The sequence below is a fragment of the Antennarius striatus genome, chromosome 23, assembly GCF_040054535.1.
Source record: "Antennarius striatus isolate MH-2024 chromosome 23, ASM4005453v1, whole genome shotgun sequence".
NCBI lineage: Eukaryota > Metazoa > Chordata > Actinopteri > Lophiiformes > Antennariidae > Antennarius > Antennarius striatus.
Genome location: NC_090798.1, coordinates 5,081,263 through 5,102,495, shown reverse-complemented (window position 1 = coordinate 5,102,495; position 21,233 = coordinate 5,081,263). Strand labels below are relative to the sequence as shown.

Genomic DNA, 21,233 nt, shown 5'->3' with positions numbered 1-21,233 from the left:
ACACTGAACTGTTCTAGAAGAATTTGAAGTTGATTTCGATCTGTGTCAAGAACAAACTATCAAAATTTTAAAAAAAAAGTTGCAAAACACTAACCTTTAATTTATGACTTATTTCTTAACAATTTCAACTTTTTCAGAAGGCTGGTGCTCCCCATTGGCAGGAGCGCTGCAGCTGTAGCTTTACTTCTGTCACCTTGGTAACGAACACTTTGAGCAGATACTGATTATGGGCCTAAAATGATCCAGAACACAGCCAAAGCAAACTTTTGTGTAACAGGGGTCAAATCCTATTTCTTGAAAGAATTTGGGTAATCCTTTTACAAAAGGAATCGACACTGGTGAAATCATGACCTCCTCGGCAGCAGTTACACAAGTGTAAATGTTACCCTACATATTTTCAATGATCCCAATGTTTCAATGTAGCAATGATCCCAAGCAGAATTCAAAGCCCTTCACCACTTGGTAACAGAATAAGTCCTGGATGAGAACATCTTTGGCGAGAGTTGACATAGCTAGTTAACAGGAATATTCCAGAATTGGAGGCTTGTGTCCCTACGGGATAGGATGGGATTCCCTGGAATGCTGTCACAAGCTGGTTTGTGGATGTTCATTATGTTTGCAGCAGATTACAGAGGCTGAAGGGTCCCTGAAAACAACAAGACCCCTGTCATCAAGGTTTGAGTCATCTGGACACAACCGTGGAAATAATAAAATTTAAGTATTCTTGCTTAATGTGGTTATTGATAGCTGATCAATAATACATTTTATCAATGAGCCTGATAAAGGACGGAGCCAGAAATTGTATCTGTCAAATTCTATCTCTTGCTCTGTCTCCTCTTTGCCTCCCCCTTTCCCCTCCACCTCTGTCTCCTCTCCCTGGATAGCCTCAGCTTTTATATTAAAAGTTTTTTTTACAGATAAAAAGAGTTTTACAGATTGAAAAAATTAAAGAAAAAAGTAAAAGACGTGATAGAAGATATGATTGTTTTCTTAATGTGCTTTTTTTTTTTAAAAACCTTTTTATTTTAGTTTGATAAATGTTAGAAGGTTAGATGTGTTTCTTTGTTCAGGAAACGCATAGAACTATTGCAAATCCTCTTCACGTGAATATCTTTTGGATTTTGTGACAACGTGATTATTTTATAATCTGACTTTTATGAATAAACGCGATACTCAAAATCAAAATGAAAAAGCATCTCTCTCTCTCTCCCTCCTTCCCTGTCTCTCTCCACCCCACCCCGCTGTGGGTGGAGAACAGGAAGCTCAGGAGGTGTGTTTTCGGTGCGTGTGTGTGTATTTGTGATTTGTGTCAGTGTTTTGTGTCTTCAGGAAGAGATCGGAGGTGTCCGGGATCCCCGACTGAACCGGACTCTCTCAGTCAGACAGCAAACAGCTGGAGCTTCGGGACGGAACCATGACCCACGGCCGTCGAGTCTGATCCGGAATGGGTCTGACGCTCTGCTGATCGGGAGAGAACAGCAGCGGAACGAGCGACGGACGCACCGGGGACCGACATGGCCCACGTAGGCAACGGAGCACCGGCTGAGGAGGAGGAGGTGGGGTCACACCTACACCAACAGCATGACCGCCCGCCACGGTATCACTGACGGATTCCTCCCGTGTCATCTGCTGCGTGGAATTGGAGGGACTCCTGTAGAGCGTCAGTGTGTGGAGGTCTAGTTACTGCATGTGTTCCAGTCAAGGAAGGATGGATGGAGGGATAGATACATTGACGTCATAATTAAAAAGAGACACCTGAAAGAGTAAAAAAAATTCAATCAGAATAGGTCAAATTAATTTCATTCATTCAATCATTCATTCATCCGTCCATCTATCCGTCCATTCATCCATCCATTCATTCATTAATTCTCGCTGTGGAAGGTCCTGAGGGGTTCACACTGGACATATCAGTTCTCACTCACATTTGGTTTAGAGGAACCAGATCTGGAACCAGAACGTGTTTCTGGTAGTGAGAAGAAGCTGAAGAACCAAGAGGGAATCACAGCAGAGACAGGGAGAACATGCAGCCCACACACTAAAGTCTGTAGGTCTCACTGTGTTCCATCACTGTGACATCAAGACGAAGTAAGAGCCTGAATGAAATTAAGTTTTAATAGAAAAATAGAATATTAGATTAAATTATGTAACTGAATAAACTAATATCGATACCAGTGCGATTCACATGCTAGAGATTTTCTTTAGATCTACAGCACAGTTACACTTTCACGCTTGAGGGCTGTGCTGTCATGAGACTGGTAGTTTTATGATGACAGGATGTAATGGGGGAAGTGAGCAGTATTGGTGAAGGTTTAAATGAAGCCATAATTCAAACTATCTGCACCCATCAGCCGGCAGCTGAAGTATGAGCCCAACAACACAATGAACAGATGTGGAAGAAAACACTTTAATCATGATGAATAAATCAAGGATATTAGCAATTATTATACATAACATAAAAAACATCTTATATATTTCTTACCACACTACCTATATTTACAGCGTACTATATATATATATATATAATGTGTGTGTGTGTGCGTGTGTATATGTGTTTTGAAAGTTTAGCCTCACACTGTATATACCCTCTACAACTACTAAATGTAAAGTACAGCACTTACATGGTAGTGCTTTTCTCTCTGGAACATGTTTATAGTGTATATGTGAAGAACTAATGACCTGTAGATCTAGGTTCAATCTAGGTGAGCTGGTATTTATCTACTTGGCTATAAGTGAGTTGATACTATCTGTGTGTGTGTGTGTGTGCGCGCGCGCACGTGCAGCTCACACACATGTGAGGTTATGTAAACGATACGTGCATATCAGGTTATGTAAATGACAGATTTGATTTTAGATGCAGGCTTCACAACAAACACTTGGCAGTTAAAGGAAGATGTGACAATTGCGGTTTACATAAGTTAGCTTCATTTCTTTCACCCATTTAAAATCCAACAAATTGTTTTAAAGTAAGACCTTTTCCAAACTGACAAAACAATAACATGCCATACTGAGCAATCATGTGACATGTAAGGCTTGGCTTCTGGTTGCCATAGTACTGGAAGGTGAGGTACCAGGGTTATTGTAATTAACCTTTGTATTTCCAGTAAAGCCTGATGTTCCACCTTGCGTGGTTTGTTCGCCTCGAATGGGAGTGTTCACTCAAACAATTCTGTGTCACTCTTAAGCTCCAATGATTAACAGATTCAAAATGTGTTATCCTTCTGAGTGGTTTTTGGGGTGCTTTTGAAAGTTTACTTGCTACCTAGTCTACAAGTCAAAGTTTGAAGATTTTTGAGGTGCATTTGCATGTTAAAAAAGTCATTGATCTGTTTGTGTCTGCTTTATTTTAGCATCTTCTGTAGAATCTGATTTTTTTGCATTTTGGTGGCGGTCTAAGGATCCTTCCAGGTCATGATTGTGGGTTACAATAGATTCCAATCTCCAAGAAGATGTCCAAGAGATTTTTAAGGGGCATTAGGAGATACCCAGTGAGCTTTTTACATTTATGAAAGTCTTCAGGGAAAATTAATTCAGCTTATTTGTCATGCTTGTTGACACTTCCCCTCAAAGGACTCAGTCCAAAATAAATTATTTAGGTGTTGCACGTTGAGACTATCCTGTGTCACACCTCACCAGTTCATCTCCTTATTGGAGCTCACAAAGTATTCTTTATCAGCGACCAGTCTATGGCATCACATTACAGAGGAATTCAGCTGACTTTAGTTGAGCTATGAGGAGTGTAAGTAGAGCCTTGTTTCGAAACGAAACAAAACAGAGAACGGTTATCGTCCAACTGCATTGCTCAGCAACTCAACAATAAATAACAGACAGAACACAATTAACTTAGTGCTGACGTCCAGTAAGGCAGTCAAGTGGAGTTTGCATTTGAACTCTTTTCACATCAATATTGGATTTGATAACCATCCTAACGTTCAGTGACTAATTATCCATTTATTCTGTTGGGGTTCAGTCATTTCCAGGGTACATTAAAGGAGCCAGAATGTTTAGTTTATACATCATAGTGTCCATCAGGGTCTTTAACTTTTGTGTTCCTTCATTAGATAATGTTAAATTCCTTTAAACGTGAGGAATGCTGTATTTTATTTTGTGAGGTTAAAACATAGTTTGGTAATAATAATCTGATTATCTTACAGAATCTGTTTATACTGATTTTACTTAATTTTTTGTTTAGTTTTACATTCCAACTGGACCTATGTGGAGACACCGAGGTTGGAAGGGATTTAAAATAAGTTCACAGTGTTTTTTAAGGTTGTTGTAAATTAAACTCTAGTGGAAGACGTTTACTAGGTGAAAGGAAGCGTTGTTAGTCTTCATGGAATTACTGAGAATGTTCTTTTCTTCATGTAGTATTTGAAACTTCAATTCAACTTCAAACTTTACAGCAGAATCTTCTTCCAATTCGTTGCTTAGGTCTGACAGTTGTCTTCATCCAGGATTAAGCAAGTTTAAACTTTTTTATTAATATGATGCTTCTTTGCCTTCTGAATGTTTCGAATGTTTTGTGTTGTCAGGGTTTAACATTTGGAGAGGTACTGTGGATTATAAAGTCTCTTGGCATGACTGCATTAACTATGTAACTCTGACACAATGACCGCACTGAGGCCATCAGGGGATGAATGCACACTGTTATGTGACTGGCTTATTTTGGAGAATGTGATTCTCCAGAAAACATAGGGACAGCAGTTTACCGACAACATCACCCTTACCGTTTATACTGACATCAGTTAAACACTGTTTACGACCACACAGCACCCTCAAAAGCTTGACAGGCTGTGGCAGAATTAATTTGAGACTTTAAGAGGGTTCAGCTGATTATTTAAAGGGTTTTTTAGTAGCTACCAGGAAGTGTGGTGGGGCCTCAGGGGATTGGTTATCTTCTTAAATAACCGAAATTTTTGAAGTTTCAAATTTTTGTCTAACTATTTCTGTGGAAAATCCTTGGAGGTTTGAGGGGTTGAAGGATTGTGAGGTTTCCTGAATTTTCCCTAGATACTTCAGTGGGACCCATAAAGTATATCTAAATATTTCAGTATGCCAAATTCTTTGAGAAAATTCCAAAGGTCAACATTTGCAGTTGGTTATAGAATGGGTTCATACAGTCATTCCAAAAGAGAGAGAAACATACTATATTTGTAACATAGGAAACATTTAGCAGACATTGACGATGTTTTTAAGTTTATGTGACAATGATGTACTTCAGAACCCTTCTATTGGTTCTTTGAAAGAGTTTGAGTCACTTCAGGAAGTTTTGGTGTGTTTCAGTGAATCCAGACATTAATGTCTATGAGGAGGCTCCACAAGGACAGCAGGGGCATCCTGGGGGCTTTTTAAGTGTCCTTGAGAACTTCTTGGATTATTTCTTATTTGTGGTTGTGTGTTGTAACAGGATACAGCGTGTAGGTCTTAACTAATTAATTAGAAACTTTCTGTCACAAGAGAAGCTTGACATTGACCTGACCTTGTGTGTAATGTCATCTAGTGTCTCCTGTCTTCGCCTTATGCAATAAACCCGTGTGTGCTGATCGAAAGGTGTACCCGAATCAATGCTTCTACTAAAATATAACTTTAGAAATTTATCTTACCATTTATATTTAGACATATTCTGTATTTAATTTAAATATTCTGTCAAGCTAGAATTTAAAACACCAATACAGTTTAATTATTTAAGTAATGTGGCAAGTTTCGAAATTGATTTTAAAATTTTCAAGTCTTGTTAAAATGATCTCTTTAAACGATACTCTGGAACAAATGATTTGAATTGAGAAAATGTCTTTTAACTTCAGTTCCCAGTTGTTCTTGCTTTTGTTGATGATAAATGGTATTTACAAGACCTATCGGTGGTCTGTGTCCTTCTCTGTATTGTCCATGGAGAACATGGGGTTCAGTCAGTATGAAGCTTATCGGAGTGCTTATAAATAAACTTGAGTGGTGTTCTTTCTCCCTTTTCATGAACTAAATGCATAAAGTAACCAAACCCTTTATTATATGTCATATTTGACGAGTGAAGTGGAGCTCACGTTACCATGAAGATCTCCTTTTCTGATTTATTTGCTTGCTGTTGACTTTTAATTATGGTTAAAAACAAAGATTACATTCTTAAATGTTTTGTATGCAACCAATGCACATGATCGAAATACTTGAATACTTCTTATTCTCTAAATCATTTTATTTTGTAAAACTGAAAAATCCTTTATCTTTAGGGATATCTGTAGTGACAGCAAATTCTACAAGTCCATCAACGTAAACATTGTACGTTCATACTATATGCTTGGTAACATAGCGGCCGTTGAAATATGTGTGTGAAAGACTGAAAGTGACTGGATGTGAGCCAATGTCAGAGAGACCATCTGTTTGTATGGGAGAAAGTGAGAGGGAGCGATGAATGTGTGAAAAGAGAAGATGAACGTGTGAGCGACAAGCGTCTGTTTGCATTCACACACAGATTTGTTTGCCTGTGACTACAACCGTCCATCGAGTATCTTCTCCCACTCACTTCCTCTTCTTCCTTGTATTTTTTCTCTTGTTCCTTCTGTCTTTGTGGTTCTCTCCTTCTAATCCTCCCCACTTTCACAGTGTTATGCATAACCTGAGGCATGGTTAATCTTTGTGGGTTGCACCCTCCCAATTACTACTAATTCATTATAGTTAGAGAAATTATAAAATTTAAACGTTTCACACAAGGATCAGCAGCTGAGAGAAGACCGTTCTTCCTCATGACCTTTTGTTTATTTACTTATTCTACCTTTTCAACTTTTATATACAACATTGAGGTATAAAGTTGACCAAGTTGTGTAAAACAGGCTAATGCAGTTCCTTCTGAGCGAAGCCACACACAAGGAAAGAAGTGGTAACCTTTCAACGTCATACATCAACATAAAAAGACTGTATAGAAAGAGAAAGTCAGGATGTTCTCCTTTATTGTAAGAAAGGAGAAACTGCATTGTCAATCCTGGTTCCTGACAAATAATTTACTCTTGCTGATGTGAAGGACTTGTTGCTACGACTATTCAGACCCCTATGACCTGGTGGCAAATCTCACATGATTCAAAGATAAAAAACAAAATGAAACAAAACATTTTAAATGTTTTAGACGTGCTTGCACACTGTTGATTAGACAGTAAGCTGAAATGGGTCACATTGTGTATTTTCCTCTCAGTGGGTCAATAGCAGCAGACAGCAGGCAGAGAGTCTGTTTGTGGAGCTCTGGATGTGTGACTGCAGCTGAAAGATATTATGTAAGAAGCCGCAGGGACGCTATTATTAGCCTGCACACACACTGTGTGTGTGAGTGTGTGTGTGTGTGTGTGTCTGTATTGTGACCTCAGACAGAGTTGATGCCTTTGAAATTATATAGAAGCATGAGTGAACCAATCAGCAGTCTCTACTGCTGAGGGACATTGGACCATGTTTAAATGCCCTGGAGGCATTGGATTGTGTGTCCAAATGTCTTCTGCTTGTTGAATGGCTACAAAGTCTCAAGCAGAAACAGGGACTATTTAATCTTGTAGTGTTGTGTGTGTGTTTGAACATGATTTGGAGTTCATTTACCGTTCTATTTAAAAGCCAGGTGTGTCTTACCTGGAGCTGTTGTATTTAACCTGCATTACTGGTCTTCGCTACCTAACCCTCTGTACCTTTGTCATTTTCATTTGGTTGTATATGAGCTATATTTAACTGAGGAGGAGGAGGACTGCTCCGCATGACTGTGATAGGTCTAGTGATGCATGATGTTCACAGTCTGCTGATTCATCAGAAAAATTAGCATTCTGACTAATAGCTGATGGGATACAAAAATTATTTAACCACAATCTGTACTTTGCTCAGAAATGTATGGAGCTGCTTTTACCTCCACAATCATCAGTTTGATGGTATAACCAGACTGTCTCTGTGGTTTTCAGGACTGTTTTGAAGATGCCTTTGACAGAATACCTGCGTGAGTATACATACACACACACACACACATACACACACACACACACACACACACACACACACACACACACACACACGCACGCACACATATGCACATGGTCAGTGTGTCTGGATGTTGTAAGAACTGATTATATGTGTCTGCTTCTGTGCAGGACGTGTCAGATGGACCTGCACACGGCCATCCAGGAGACTCAGTGCGCTCTCAGTCTTGTTCTCAACAACAAGTTCTCCGATGCCCTGGACCTTCTCAAACCCTGGTAACCTTAGTAATAAGTGTGTGTGTGTGTGTGTGTGTGTGTGTGTGTGTATTAAGCAGTACTGTAAAGTTAGTAGTTTTCATTAATTTATTTGTTCATGAATACATTTTTGGTCCCTTGGGTGCTAACTTTTCTCTGCATTTGACCCATCCTTGAGGGATCAGTGAATTTACTTATAGCAGCCAGGGAGCATGCTGGCTCATCTTTCTTAAATATACTTTGGCAGGTAGTCTAGGGAAACTGTCATTCGAACCACAAGCTTCCAATAAGTGGACAACACTTTTGTCACCACCATCTCTACTACTAGTAGTGTTGTGATTAGTATTTCTATGGGTAGTAATATATGTGTGTGTATTTATGTGTGTGTGTGTGTGTAGTTGGAAGGACAGTATGTACCATGCGCTGGGTTACAGCAGCATCCTGGTGATGCAAGCTGCAATGACCTTCGAACACAGAGACATCCAGACTGCCATGGCAACCATCAAGCAGGCGTTACAAACCTGTCAGAGGTGAGAAGACAGTATTTTATCACAGCTATCTCAGGAAATTGGAGCAATGTCCTTAACTAAACCATGAATATCTCATATATATTGTAGAGTATGCATATAGTATGTATAGTATGCATAATAATGCTGATAAAAACTACACGTTACCAATATATTTATATTCATATGTTTAATTTATTTTTCCATTTATAATAATTAAAGAGGGTTTTATCTGATGTTTCACTCAGTGAGCATAGAATAAGAGTAGATGTCCTCAAACTTTCTGCAGGTTCAGGAGGAGGAACTCTGTGGTCGGATCTCTGTCCAGTCTGATCAGCAAGCAGTCAAACCTACAGGAGGGTACGTAAATACATGTCTGTCCTGACATTTTGAGCTCAGTCCACAAATGTCCATATAAGTAAAAGCAGTGATGTGTTATGATGTGACGTGTCCATTTGTTCACAGAGGAGATGCATGCAGAGATCTGCTATGCTGAATGTCTGCTACAGAAAGCCACACTTACATTTGTACAGGTCAGACCTGCTGCCTACCTTTGTGCCTGTCTCTTCATAATATTTAAATAATGGGACAACCTGCTCCCAGTAATTAATAATGCTCAAAATGATCCCCAAAATTATTCATATGAAAATTTCTATCAATGTCATGTGGTGTTTGTGGATTTTTTGATGAGATAGTCTTTTGCAATTGCATTTTTGCAATCACTGCCAGGGCGAAGGTTAGAGCTTAGGTCTACCAGTTGATCCAGAATTCATGACCAAAGGTGATGTCACTTTATATTCTAAGTAGAAACCTGAGACTCTGTAACTGGGATTGAGAGACAATGGATCTCGACATTGTCCAGTGAACCATAGGGATATACAGAATGGATAATTTGTTGACAAAAGGTCATCTTGGCTGCTTACTGGTTGAAAGGTGTAATTGAACATTTTCAATCGTCTCTTTCTCTTTCACTCTCTCACTCTCTGTCTCTCAGGATGAGAACATGATCAGTTTTATTAAAGGAGGCATCAAAATTAGAACAAGCTACCAAATATACAAGTGAGTGACTTATCTGTGTTCTTAACTGTTGGCTTAGGAATGAGGCTGCTTTGTTGACTAAATGTGAGGTAACATCCAGATATAGTTTGTCTGTCTGATTATAGTATATGTAGTAAATAAGATCACTCTTCTGGCATTTTGTGATTTTACTTCTTGATTTCCTGCAGAGACTGTCAGAATGTCCTCAACACCACTCAGGACATGAACAGCCAATTGGATTCATTCAAACAGTTTGAGAGCGGAGTCAAACTGGGCATTGGCTCTTTCAATCTGGTGGGTTTTATGAGAGGTTTTGATTTAAAAATCTGTGAGTTTAAAATTAACATGTGGATTATGAAACAATTTCGTTATAATTTCTATAAATTCTCTCTCTATGTCTTTCAGATGTTGTCTCTTCTTCCCCAGAGGATTTTGAGGTTGCTAGAGTTTATTGGATTCTCAGGAAACAGGGTAAGCACATCCCTTTAAACGCAAATCCTTGCAAAAAATTTGAATGTTGTCTGAATATCAGCAGCGATCCCATCTCTGTCTTTGTAGGAGTTTGGCTTGTCCCAGTTGAGAGAAGGAGCCTCCACTTGCAGTTTGCGCTCGATCCTTTCTGTGCTGACTCTGCTCTTCTACCACACATATGTGTCACTGATACTTGGTAGGGAAACACAAATACACCATTCTTATTTAATTCAAACTGGGACTGCTGTAAATGTTGTTGTTGTTGTTTTTTTTTAAGTAATACGTTATTCTATTTGTTATTCTGAAGATGGATTGAGTAATCCAATAAGAAATACTCAGCAACACCATCATACAAAAGAAAAAAAAAATCTGTGAAATGAACAATATGTTTGTGTCTTTTAAGTTTTAAGGGATGTGATTGAAAAGGAAAAAGGAAGCATATCAACAGACTCGAAACTGAGACTGGCTGTGCACTTTTATGCAATATTTACCACTGCAGAAAATAGATGTTAACTTAGCTAATGTACATGTCCCTTTCCAGTTATCCATTAGCCTGTCTGCATTTCTTAACCAGCCATTCAATATTGCCATAATTAACTTGCATACTTTTAAAGTCTTAATTTCAACCTAATTCATCACACTAATTAATGTTAAATCACATACAATTATACCAATACTAACATAGACTGACTTTGCCGCTAGTGCATCACATACACAACACATGGAAATTTGTCTTGGTGAATTTCAGTAATTTTGATCAAATAATTAAACTAGCCAGGGAACCATTTTAGCTCTTGTTATAATACACTTTATCAATTTCACAGTCGGTTATTGTTTCTACAATCATTCCCTGTCTTTCAGATTTATGAAGGATTAAATGTCAGACTTTGCTCCTCAGGTATCGTTTATTTATCTTGTGAATTATGACTGAAGCGTTTAATGCTGTGTTTGACTAGGAACTGGAGAGGGGAACCTGGTGGAGGCTGAAGCTCTGCTGGAGCCGTACCAGCACAAATACCCTAAAGTAAAACAAATTATTGGATTACTTTCAAATTTAAACTTCTTAACTAATATTTTACTTCATTTGTGTTGTATTTTTTTTTCTTCTTTCAGGGCTCCATCATTCTTTTTTACAGTGCTCGCATTGCCTCACTGCGAGGAAACTTTGAAAAGGTGTGTAGAGCACACACATCTTTCTATCTTTGATCATTCACATCATCATCATTCACATTACGCCTTCATTTAATGTTGAAAGCAAACCTGGACACTGAAATGAGCTTTTTGAAATATCAAAACTTTTTTCAGTCTGGAATGGTCAAGGCCACTTTTTTTTTTTTTAACTTTCTTTACCCTATGAAAATTGATCCAGGAGTTTTTGTGTCATGAGAGTAAATGCTGAAATCTGCTGTATTTAAATAAAATGGAGAAAGTTCCCATAAGCTCATTATTGACCCAGAAATCATTCATTCCCGATATCTAACAGTAAATTTAAAGGTAAAAGAGACTTTATTTGTATTTTTGAAATGTTACAAAATGACTAAAACTCCCATTGGTAATCACTAAGAGAGTGTTAAAAAAAAGAACGAATATGTCTGACGTGGATGAATGACACCTTTTTTCCCTGGATGTATACTGATATTCACAGCTGCTGTATCACAATGTCAAGGAGAGGACATTGAGATATATTTAAGTAACACACTGTGCATAACTACACACACACATCCTAAATAACTGTAACACACTCAGTTTGGAATTATGTCGTCTTTACAGGCTTTGTTTGCCTTCACAGTTGATGATGTATGTTTCAGGCTCGTGCGAGGTATGAGGAGTGTATCAGCAGCCAGCAGGAGTGGAAACAGGTCCACCACATGTGTTACTGGGAGCTCATGTGGACTCACTCGTACCAGCAGGAGTGGCAGCAGGCGTACCGCTACGCTGACCTGCTCTGCAAGGAGAGCCGCTGGTCCAAGGTAAACACCCACACCTGTTTGCTTCCTTGTTCAGAGTTCATGAAATAGCTGAATGGTTCAACATGACTTTCGCCTTTGTTGAAAAAGAGATTTTGTACAAGAGTGTGTTTCCTACTTTAAAATTGATGTACTGTACATAAATGTTGAGTTTCGAGCAAGTTTGACAAGGTTTGACTGTGGTTATAGATGTAATGTCTTCTTGCTTTTTTTATCCCTCCAGGCGATCTATGTGTACCAAAAAGCAGCCATCCTCAGTATGATGCCAGAGGAGGAGGTGAAGAAGACAGGGGAGGACATCACTGAGCTATTTAGGTGATCTTTGAGGCTATAGTGTGTAGCTCCACTGAGGCCAAACAGTCGTAACAATGTCTGACCCATGTACCAGACCGTAAGGCAGTTTAAAGTGGGTCCTTCACTGGCTCATATCGCATCCTTCTTCTAAGTTTCGTGAAAATCAATAGACTAATTTTGAGTAATCGTGGAAAAAGAAAAAGGCAACAAACACATACCTGGGTCAAGATGTATACTGGAGTATTAAAGTATGAAGAAAAGGCAACAGATTAAGGCAGATAGATTTCAAGCTGTAATTTATGGTTACACCTTAGTAGTATGAGCAAACGTCTTCAGGTCGCTGCTGAAGACAGTCTTCATAGTGAGGCAGAAGGTATTGATCCAAAGACATAAGCAATGTAGAGAGGAGAAGATATGATGTTACAGAGTGGAGTTCCATTGTTTTTTGTCGTACATAGTATAACAGAAAGATGTAGACGTAGCGGACGTGTTTTGTTTTTATAAGCAAGGACATTAGTTCTTAAAAAGTCATTTTGAGACTTATGATAATAGGGTTATGCTTAGTTCAAGGTCAGAAACGTGGAAATACACTTATTTAGGGTCCTTCTAAGTATAAAAGCATAAATGTGTGTTTATTTGTGCAGGCAGGTGGAGGGACTGAAACAACGTTTGGCAGGCAAGTCAATCCCGACTGAAAAATTTGCAGTGAGGAAGTCCAGACGCTACAAAGCTGCTAGCCCCATCCCCCTGGTCATCCCTGCACTGGTGCAGTCATATTTTTTTCTGTCATTTGCAAAAAAAATCTTAATTATTACAAGTCTTTTTTTAAATGATTAGCTAAGCTCCGCAGGAAATTCAGATGGAATGAGTGTTAACTTATCTAAAGAAGTGATGCTAATGTCTTTCTCTACAGGAGATGATGTATGTGTGGAACGGTTTCACCATCGTTGGGAAGAGAGCCGACTGCACTGAATCCCTGCTCGTCACCATAGAAACAGCTGAGAAGCAGCTCCGCAATGACCCCAGTAAGTTTGCAAACCCTATGACGGCCTGTAACAGACAAGACCGTAGCAGCTCACCATTTTGTGTAGATCAAACCATGTCATTTAAATATTGAGTTTCCAGCCAGCATTTTAGATAATAGCAATTCTAAGAAAAACTTTTAAAGATATTCTTGAAGATTTTGTCCAGCTTCCTCTCACCTCTAAAAAAATAGAGCTTAAGTGAACTGGTCACACAAAATTAACTGTAGATGTGAGTGTGCATGGTACCCCGCCTCTCGCCTGTTGTCAGCCAAAATAGGGTCCAGCAGACTAGTGATCCACAAGGAGAGTAAGCGGCTGAAGATGAGATAATTGTGATCGTGGAAAGTAAAGAAAATGATGGTCTGAACTGTGGGATCCAGCCTAGCCTTGCAATTTTTCATCCCTTTTTACATCCCGCTTCAATGCAGTGATGTATTGTAATCGTCAGTGTTCATGCGTTTGTTCGTCTGTTTGTTTGTTTGTTTGTTCGTTAGTCCACCAAATATCTTCGCAACCGTTGCAGATAGAAAGATGAAACTTATCCTGAAAGTAGGTCAGGGTAAGTCGCGGAATATTGCAGTCTCTTGTTATTTTTTTAATTAAAAAGCATTTAGAACTTGATTTGGAATTTATTTCATTGAGAAAGTATACAAGTAGTTGTAATCTTTTCAAAATAACGTTTTTCAGGTCAAAATTTTGCAGGTACTTCAATAAATGTTTCACCCACAACATAGTCTGTGTCTTTAATTCCGGCCCCTTGTGTGATTGAGTCAGCCTGGTTTATGTACAATTACAGTGTAGAATTTGTGGGATCGATACAAATATACAAATCAAACATGCCTTTAACTTTAACTAAAATTAGTTAAATTGTAATGGATGCAGTAATGGATGCTGCTATTCTAAGAAAGAGTGTAAGCTTATTGTCTGCCTAAGTAAAATTTGTCAGTTTTCTCTGTCCTAGCCAACAGTGTGAATTACTGAGCAATTACCAAAACTATATTAAACTTGAACATGAAAATGTTCAAATAACCTTAATTTGAAGAGTGTGTTTTATTTATAATGTGAGAAATACACAGTAGAAATAGAAATGAATAGATGGTTGGCTTTTATGGGTTTGCATTGACACTACAGGAATGTGTGAGAAGTTAACAAAATCAAGTTAGTCAACTTGTGATAAGCAGCTGATTCTGAATTAACTCGTCTTTGAGATGAACATGTTGGAGAAATTGCCTTTGATCTGGAGGATCAGTAGTCCAGTAGGAGTGTGTATTTCTAGTCAGAGCTTTATAATGGCAGTCTATTTTCTTTGAAATTCAAGTATTTCATGTCATTTGGTGAAAGTTCCTGAAGGGACGTGTCAGTTTAGTATCATGCAACTCTAATCTCTAGTTTGACATAATGAACGAGCCAAGTTGAATATATTGTGCTACCCACTTCATAACAATACCAAAGTTCTGTTATTGTCTGTTAGGAAGATGTATTTATCTCATAGTTCCCTATTTCTCTCATTTAGACCCATCAGAGTTTCATCCAGATGACAGCTGCCTGGTCCAGATGTTGAAGGGTCTTTGTTTGAAACACCTCGGCCGGTTGCTGCAGGCTGAGCTCTGCTTCACGCAGGTCCTGTCCAGGTAAAACAATCAGAGACAGACAACAGGTCGAGGCATTAACTAGGACTGCTTATCTTCTGACAGTGAGAAAGATTAGATCAGCTGTCCTATCTGTGTTTTGTGTACTTACAGTGAAAGTCGTATCAGATATGATCACTACCTGATTCCTTTCACTCTCTATGAGTTGGGCCTGCTATATAAACTACAGGGAGACTTCACCAAGGCCACCACATACATTGAAAATGCCAAGTAAGTCTACATAACTCTCTATTCATGCATTTATGTAAATCCCTTGAAGACCCACCTCAGACTTTTTGTGCTGAAATCTTCGTCTTCTTGGCACATTTCACTTTTTGTGATATGGCAGTTTCCTCATCCGTTCATTACATCCTGCTTCAAAGCGGTGATGAATTGTAATTGTCAGAGTTTGTTTGTTTGTCTGTTTGTTCATTCGTTAGTCCACCAAATAACTTCGTAACTGTTGCAGATAGAAAGATGAAACAAAAAAGCTCATTAATTGGGCGGCAAAGGGGATGAAAATGAGAGGATGGCCTTGACCTTTAGAAAACTAGGTCAAAGTCAAATTTCAACTTTTGTAAACTCGGGAACCTGATAAGATAGAAAGACGAGGGAGAAGGCCAGTGTGAGTAAGACCATAGATCAAAGCACGGGATTTGATTTATGGTCTGAGAAATTTTCTATCCTGAGATATTTTTGCACATATCTCAGGAACCGGATAAGATAGAAAGATGAAACAAAAGACGTTATATTCAGGGAGGCAATGGAATGAAAATTACTTTGCAACCTTGACCTTGAAATACTTGAAAAATATTTTCACTTTTATACCTTTTTAGGTACACACCCCTGAAACCTAATGATAATTAAAATGCACCAGTTACATGTTGGATCTTGTTTGTTTTTTTTGTTGTTTTTTTTATAAAATAACCCTCAGCTATGAAAATAGGTCAGGGTAAAAATTTGAATTTAGGGGTGTTGCGTGATGTTGCAGTCTCTTACTACCTAGTTTATGTGTTGTTTTTATGTCCTGTAATTGTTTCTGGTAAGCCTTAAGGAATAGTACTTTTCTATTTAGATTAGTGATTTCATTTAAATAACCTCAGGTGGTGATTACAGATTGAAATTTAATAAATTTTGATTCCTACAAACAATTCAGCTTACAAACAGCCACTTGGAACCAATAGTGTTGGCAGGTTGATGACTGCCTGTACTCAGTTGCAGACTGACCAGTGTAGCGTAAGAGTGCTCTCTACTGACGTTGCTGAGCATAGCAGGATTAAAATCACCCATTCAAGACATTCATTCAGGCTCACATTTTCTGAGAGAAATTCATTTGAAGAAAAGATAACATTGTAAACTATGTACTTTAACCAAACCTATATTATGCTATCATTATATCCGTGTATTAATTACAAAGGATCTGAACATTTGTGTGTACATCATTTATGGTTAATATACAGTGGAGCCAATAAGTATTGGGCAACCTAAAACATGTGTAAGTTCACCCATTTAAAAAGATAAAAAGATAAGAGAGGTTTGTAATTTCATCATAGGTGCACATCAAACGTGAGAGACAGAATGTAAAAAGAAAATCCAGGAAATCACATTGTATGATTTTTAAACAATTTATTTATGAAAATGGTTGGCCAATAAGTATTGGGTAGCCAGAAAACAAACAACTCATCTGTCCCTCACAGACCAGTCACTTGCTCTTTAAGAAGATATTCAGGCCCCCACTTGTTAACAGTATGAATGGCACCTATTTGAACTGATTAAATGTATAAGAGACACCTGTACACACATTCAAACTCTCAGACTTCAGTCGTCACCACGACCAAGACCAGAGAGCTTCCCAAAGACACCAGAGATAAAATTGTACAAATGCACCAAGCTGGGATGAGTCAAACTGCAATCGGTAAACAACTTTGTCAGAAAAGATCAACAGTTTGAAACATTATTAGAAAATGGAAGAAGTATAATATCATTAACTAGGAGTGGAACTCCATGCAAGATCTCACCTCATGGGGCTCGAATTGACCTCTATGTTCTGCACCTCCCCTTATTGCAGATCTCCTCTAGCATGTATCTGATACCAACCGTACTTGTTGGTGTTTCTTTTCATTTAAGATTCTCAAGGGTTTGTTTTTTTCTGCATCAGGTTGAACTACAAGGACTATTCCATGGAGTCTAGACTGCACTTCAGGATCCATGCAGCCCTCAACAGCCTCAGAGGTTCACCTGTCGGCACCCCATAAAATAACTAGAACTGCAGCAGGAAACAACTGCATGTGAAACATGTGAAGGCTTAGTTTAAGTGAATCATCCACTCCAAATGATGACACTGAAGTAAATGGGAGATTTCCCAGTTTCTTCATTGCTGAAACTTCAGAGCTTGTTTTTTATTTATTCTTGTAAGTATTGGATGAATGAAATTGTTGAAAGTTGCACCTCTTCTCAAACAGGACTGGGCTTCCTATCTGTGTCTGCCAGTGATAACCTTTTATTGGTGGATGGAGAAGCATGGTTCAAAGCTAAATATAGATCGAATCAACACATTGATCACTCCTTTACTGTTACTAAAGAAACACTCCAAGGGCTTTTTTATGCAGAAACACCATGCATTCTTAATAATAATCATGATGTTGGACTGAAAACATGTTGTAAAAAAGTGTGTACTCAGTGCTTAGACGTTGACAGCGAATAGAAGCCTGTGCTGAATCACACATATCTATATGCTTTTTTATTTTCTTTGCCTTTTTTGATTTCCTAATAATACATTATGTGCAGACAAATGCGTAACGTGTAATTACAGCCTTCTTACCGACCGTGACTTGTAAACACACACACATACACACAAACACACTCAAAATAATGGACTAATTTCAACTTTGCACATACTGAGCAATATGCATATTAAAATAATTTTGCAGCAATATAAGAGAATTTGCGCTCTTAACTCAGCCATTGTAGTGTCATTTTATTTTAGACAGAGTAGATTCTGAGGCAGTGCTTACCTCTCTAGGGCTGTCAATTTGAGATTTCAGAAGTCTCTTATTTAAACTAAATTAAAATAAAGATTCATTGAGCAGCATTTTTTATGCATAGCATCAATTTAGAAGACTTGGTCCCATTATCTCAAGTAATCTATGTTGCATATTTGTTGAGGGCATGTCCAACCCCTTTGTACTAATTAAATGGTGCATAGTCAAAGTGTGAAACACGACATTTGATGCAAATGATACGATTTAGGCCCTCCATTATTCATATCATTGGCCAAAAACCCAGTGTTATGTCTCTTTTTTCAACAAAATACAAACAGTTGAAACTCTTAATCTTCTCTTTCATGCTTTTCAGCAAATACACAATTTCCCACTAAGGATGAAGGGGATGGCTGCTGCACACTGTTACCTAAAATGGTCACTTGACAAAGACAGATCTGCAGATCAATCAACATGAGATCATTCTCGTTTATCGTGGGATGTTGCACGAAATTACACATTATAATGAGAAAAATGTGATTGATAATAGCTATAACAATAACAGTAGTTTTCTGTGTGAGGCAGCACAAATATATGATTTAAATCTTGAGCATTTAGATTTGATTTAATGTCAGTTAATGCTCTGTATTCTTCTACACATCCAAATGTTTCCACATAAAGTCCAGGTTCATACAGTGAAATAGCGTGTGTATAGCAGCCATTCTGATAAATCCCCAGGAACTACTAGCAGTGATCTCAAAAGTCTGAGTGTGGACCCCCTAAATCAGATAATATTTGCTACATACCTTATTTCATCTCTAGCAGATGGATGCCAGCACCTTTGCTCCTTAAACAGGTAGTAAGTGTTTTCGGGTGTTTGCTTGAAAATAAAACAAATTCTTTTGGTGTAGAATTATGAAGAAGACGTGAGCATGCCAGACGTCCATTGCTGCTTCTCATATCCTACACAACTTTCCATTTCCATTCAACTTCAAGTAGTTTGATGCTTTAGTAATTGCTGAAACTTATTCTCGGAGTAATGAGAGAGCTCACCCACCTTAAACTCCATCTATAAGATAAAAACAGTTTTAATTACGCCGTTCTGGTGTTTAGCCCTGAACAAGAAAAACAGTTGCAGGCAGTACTTTATTGATCCAAAACTGGGAAATTCACATTTGAAATGCTGTGATGAAGGATTGCCCTTTTAACAACTCAATTCCAGTAAACCTGGAGTTGTACTTGAAAACAAACATCTTCCTTAGTATGAATGTATCAACCTAAAGGCCAAATTATACTGTATGTAATTCTTGATGTCTTAATTTTCACGTGTGACTTGTGTCTGTTTTGAGTTTGTGCATTGTTCTGTTCTTTTGTTTTCGTGATCTAAAATTTCTGATGAATTAATTCTCCAAGTTGCAGTAAATATTTAGGAGCTTATCAGAAAATTGTTTGAAACAAAAAAGATAAAGAGAGTTGTTTATTCAGATGAAGCCTGACTATATTCAGTGCAGAGCAGTGATATAGAATGATAATACTAATGATGGAAGTTGCCAGAGGAATCTTTGGCCAGTGTTGCTAGTCTTTCATTTGTCAGTACAAAATATAACAGTAATACAGGAATTGTAAAAAAAAAAAAAAAAAAAAAAGAAGTCTGATAAATTAGTATAGTTTGGTTTTAGCATGACCACGTAGACAATGCTACGGTGGTAGCACGTTGCTCAATGTCACTTTTCCAAAAACCTTCTAATGTGCCTGAAATAAATATAGTCAAGCTGCTGCATGTTATTCAAGTATTCCGTGGAAAAAGGTGGCAGCTGAAAATCTTTGCTTATTTTATACATCACATACATGTATTTTACTACTTCTGCTATGGGGGTTATGTTTTCAGCTCTGTCCATTTGATGTTGTTGTTTTTATTTTTTGTTTTATTTAGTATAGAATCACTTTAACAGATAATCTACTTACCAGAAGGTTGGATCAACAATGAAGAAACAACTTCGGAAAAACTTTGGGGAAAAAAAGGAGGGTCCAGAAATTCATTTCACACTTAAATTACTATTACACAACTTAATATCTTTAGTTTTCCAGTATTTCATAAATACAGAAATGTTTAGTGAAAAACCTGGTGAAGTCAGGCACAAATCAGGAAAGCAATAAAATGAGTTGGTTAACCAGATCCAGAATTATTTTTTTATTTTGTTGGGTGAAGCTGAGTGATACAGACAAACCTTTGTGCATGGCAGAGCATAGGAGAAGCAAAATAAACAGTTATGTATGATTGTTTGCCTGTGGAGATATATGCTCCCTTTAGCAGTCTTCTATGTAAGGAATTAAATTTTCAATAAGATGGTTTCTTTTTGCATCATATGATTGAATTAAGTCAATCATACTGAATTTCTAGCAAACACCTCTGTTTTGATTAATAATAATAATAATAATAATAATCCACCTTTAATAGTCCACACAATGGGGAAATTATGTACACAATGGGGAAATTATGTTAGCAAGATAACAGTTCATTGTTTTGTTTTTGTCAATGTTCCTGAAAGAATAAAAATGGTTTTTGTTGTCAAGAGAAGTGGTCAAAATGCATATGTTGGTTTCAGTCTTTAAATTTGATTTGTATTTTTTTCCCATTGTTCATAGAACATTTGCACAGTGTACTAAATTATATTTCTAAAAATGTTTGGCATGGCATGCTTTTCTTCATTCAGTTTAATATTTTTCCTTCAAATATGACACATGAGTGTCTGTGCGTTACAATATTACAATCTGTGTGGTGTAATAAAAAATTACATATACTGTAGTTTTTGATCGAGATTTATTTCTTGTCATCATAACCATATTTGCATCTGAATTAATGGCCTGGTATTTGATGACCTATAGTTTTTTCACATAATGATGAAATAATTTAAAGTATAATTTTGTAGCTGGATACCTGCACAACAATACTTGAAAATAAAAGATTAATATACTTATTATGCATTATTTAACTCTTAAAGTCTGCATAAATATCAATGTCTGCAAAGACAAAATAAGGTGATGTAGTTATTAATCCCCGAGGGAAAATTATATTCACAAAGCCTACTGCTGAGGAGCACTGGGCCACTTTATCTATTTGGTATGGCCCCACTTTGGGG

General features: G+C 37.6%; 1 protein-coding gene across 1 annotated transcript; it reads left to right on the top strand.

Moving 5' to 3' along the window:
• Positions 1–1,289: 1,289 nt before the first annotated feature.
• On the top strand, positions 1,290–20,911 carry LOC137590534 (tetratricopeptide repeat protein 39B). The gene is made up of 19 exons (XM_068308184.1): positions 1,290–1,556; positions 7,917–7,951; positions 8,103–8,207; positions 8,585–8,716; positions 8,982–9,052; positions 9,158–9,225; positions 9,687–9,751; positions 9,919–10,024; positions 10,136–10,201; positions 10,289–10,397; positions 11,158–11,225; positions 11,315–11,374; positions 12,010–12,171; positions 12,392–12,483; positions 13,107–13,227; positions 13,376–13,487; positions 15,001–15,118; positions 15,230–15,346; positions 17,274–20,911. Exons 1-19 carry the CDS (start codon positions 1,515–1,517, stop codon positions 17,368–17,370), a joined length of 1,746 nt encoding a protein of 581 aa, XP_068164285.1. The 5' UTR covers positions 1,290–1,514; the 3' UTR covers positions 17,371–20,911.
• The last annotated feature ends 322 nt before the right edge of the window (positions 20,912–21,233 follow it).

What these genes read in the sequence shown, in the direction of transcription:
- LOC137590534 (XM_068308184.1), top strand. Translation starts at nt 1,515, where the DNA reads ATGGCCCACGTAGGCAACGGAGCACCGGCTGAGGAGGAGGAG. An exon ending in CACCGGCTGAGGAGGAGGAG is followed by an intron (nt 1,557 to 7,916) that starts GTGGGGTCACAC and finishes TGTGGTTTTCAG; the next exon opens with GACTGTTTTGAAGATGCCTT. An exon ending in GCAGTCAAACCTACAGGAGG is followed by an intron (nt 9,053 to 9,157) that starts GTACGTAAATAC and finishes ATTTGTTCACAG; the next exon opens with AGGAGATGCATGCAGAGATC.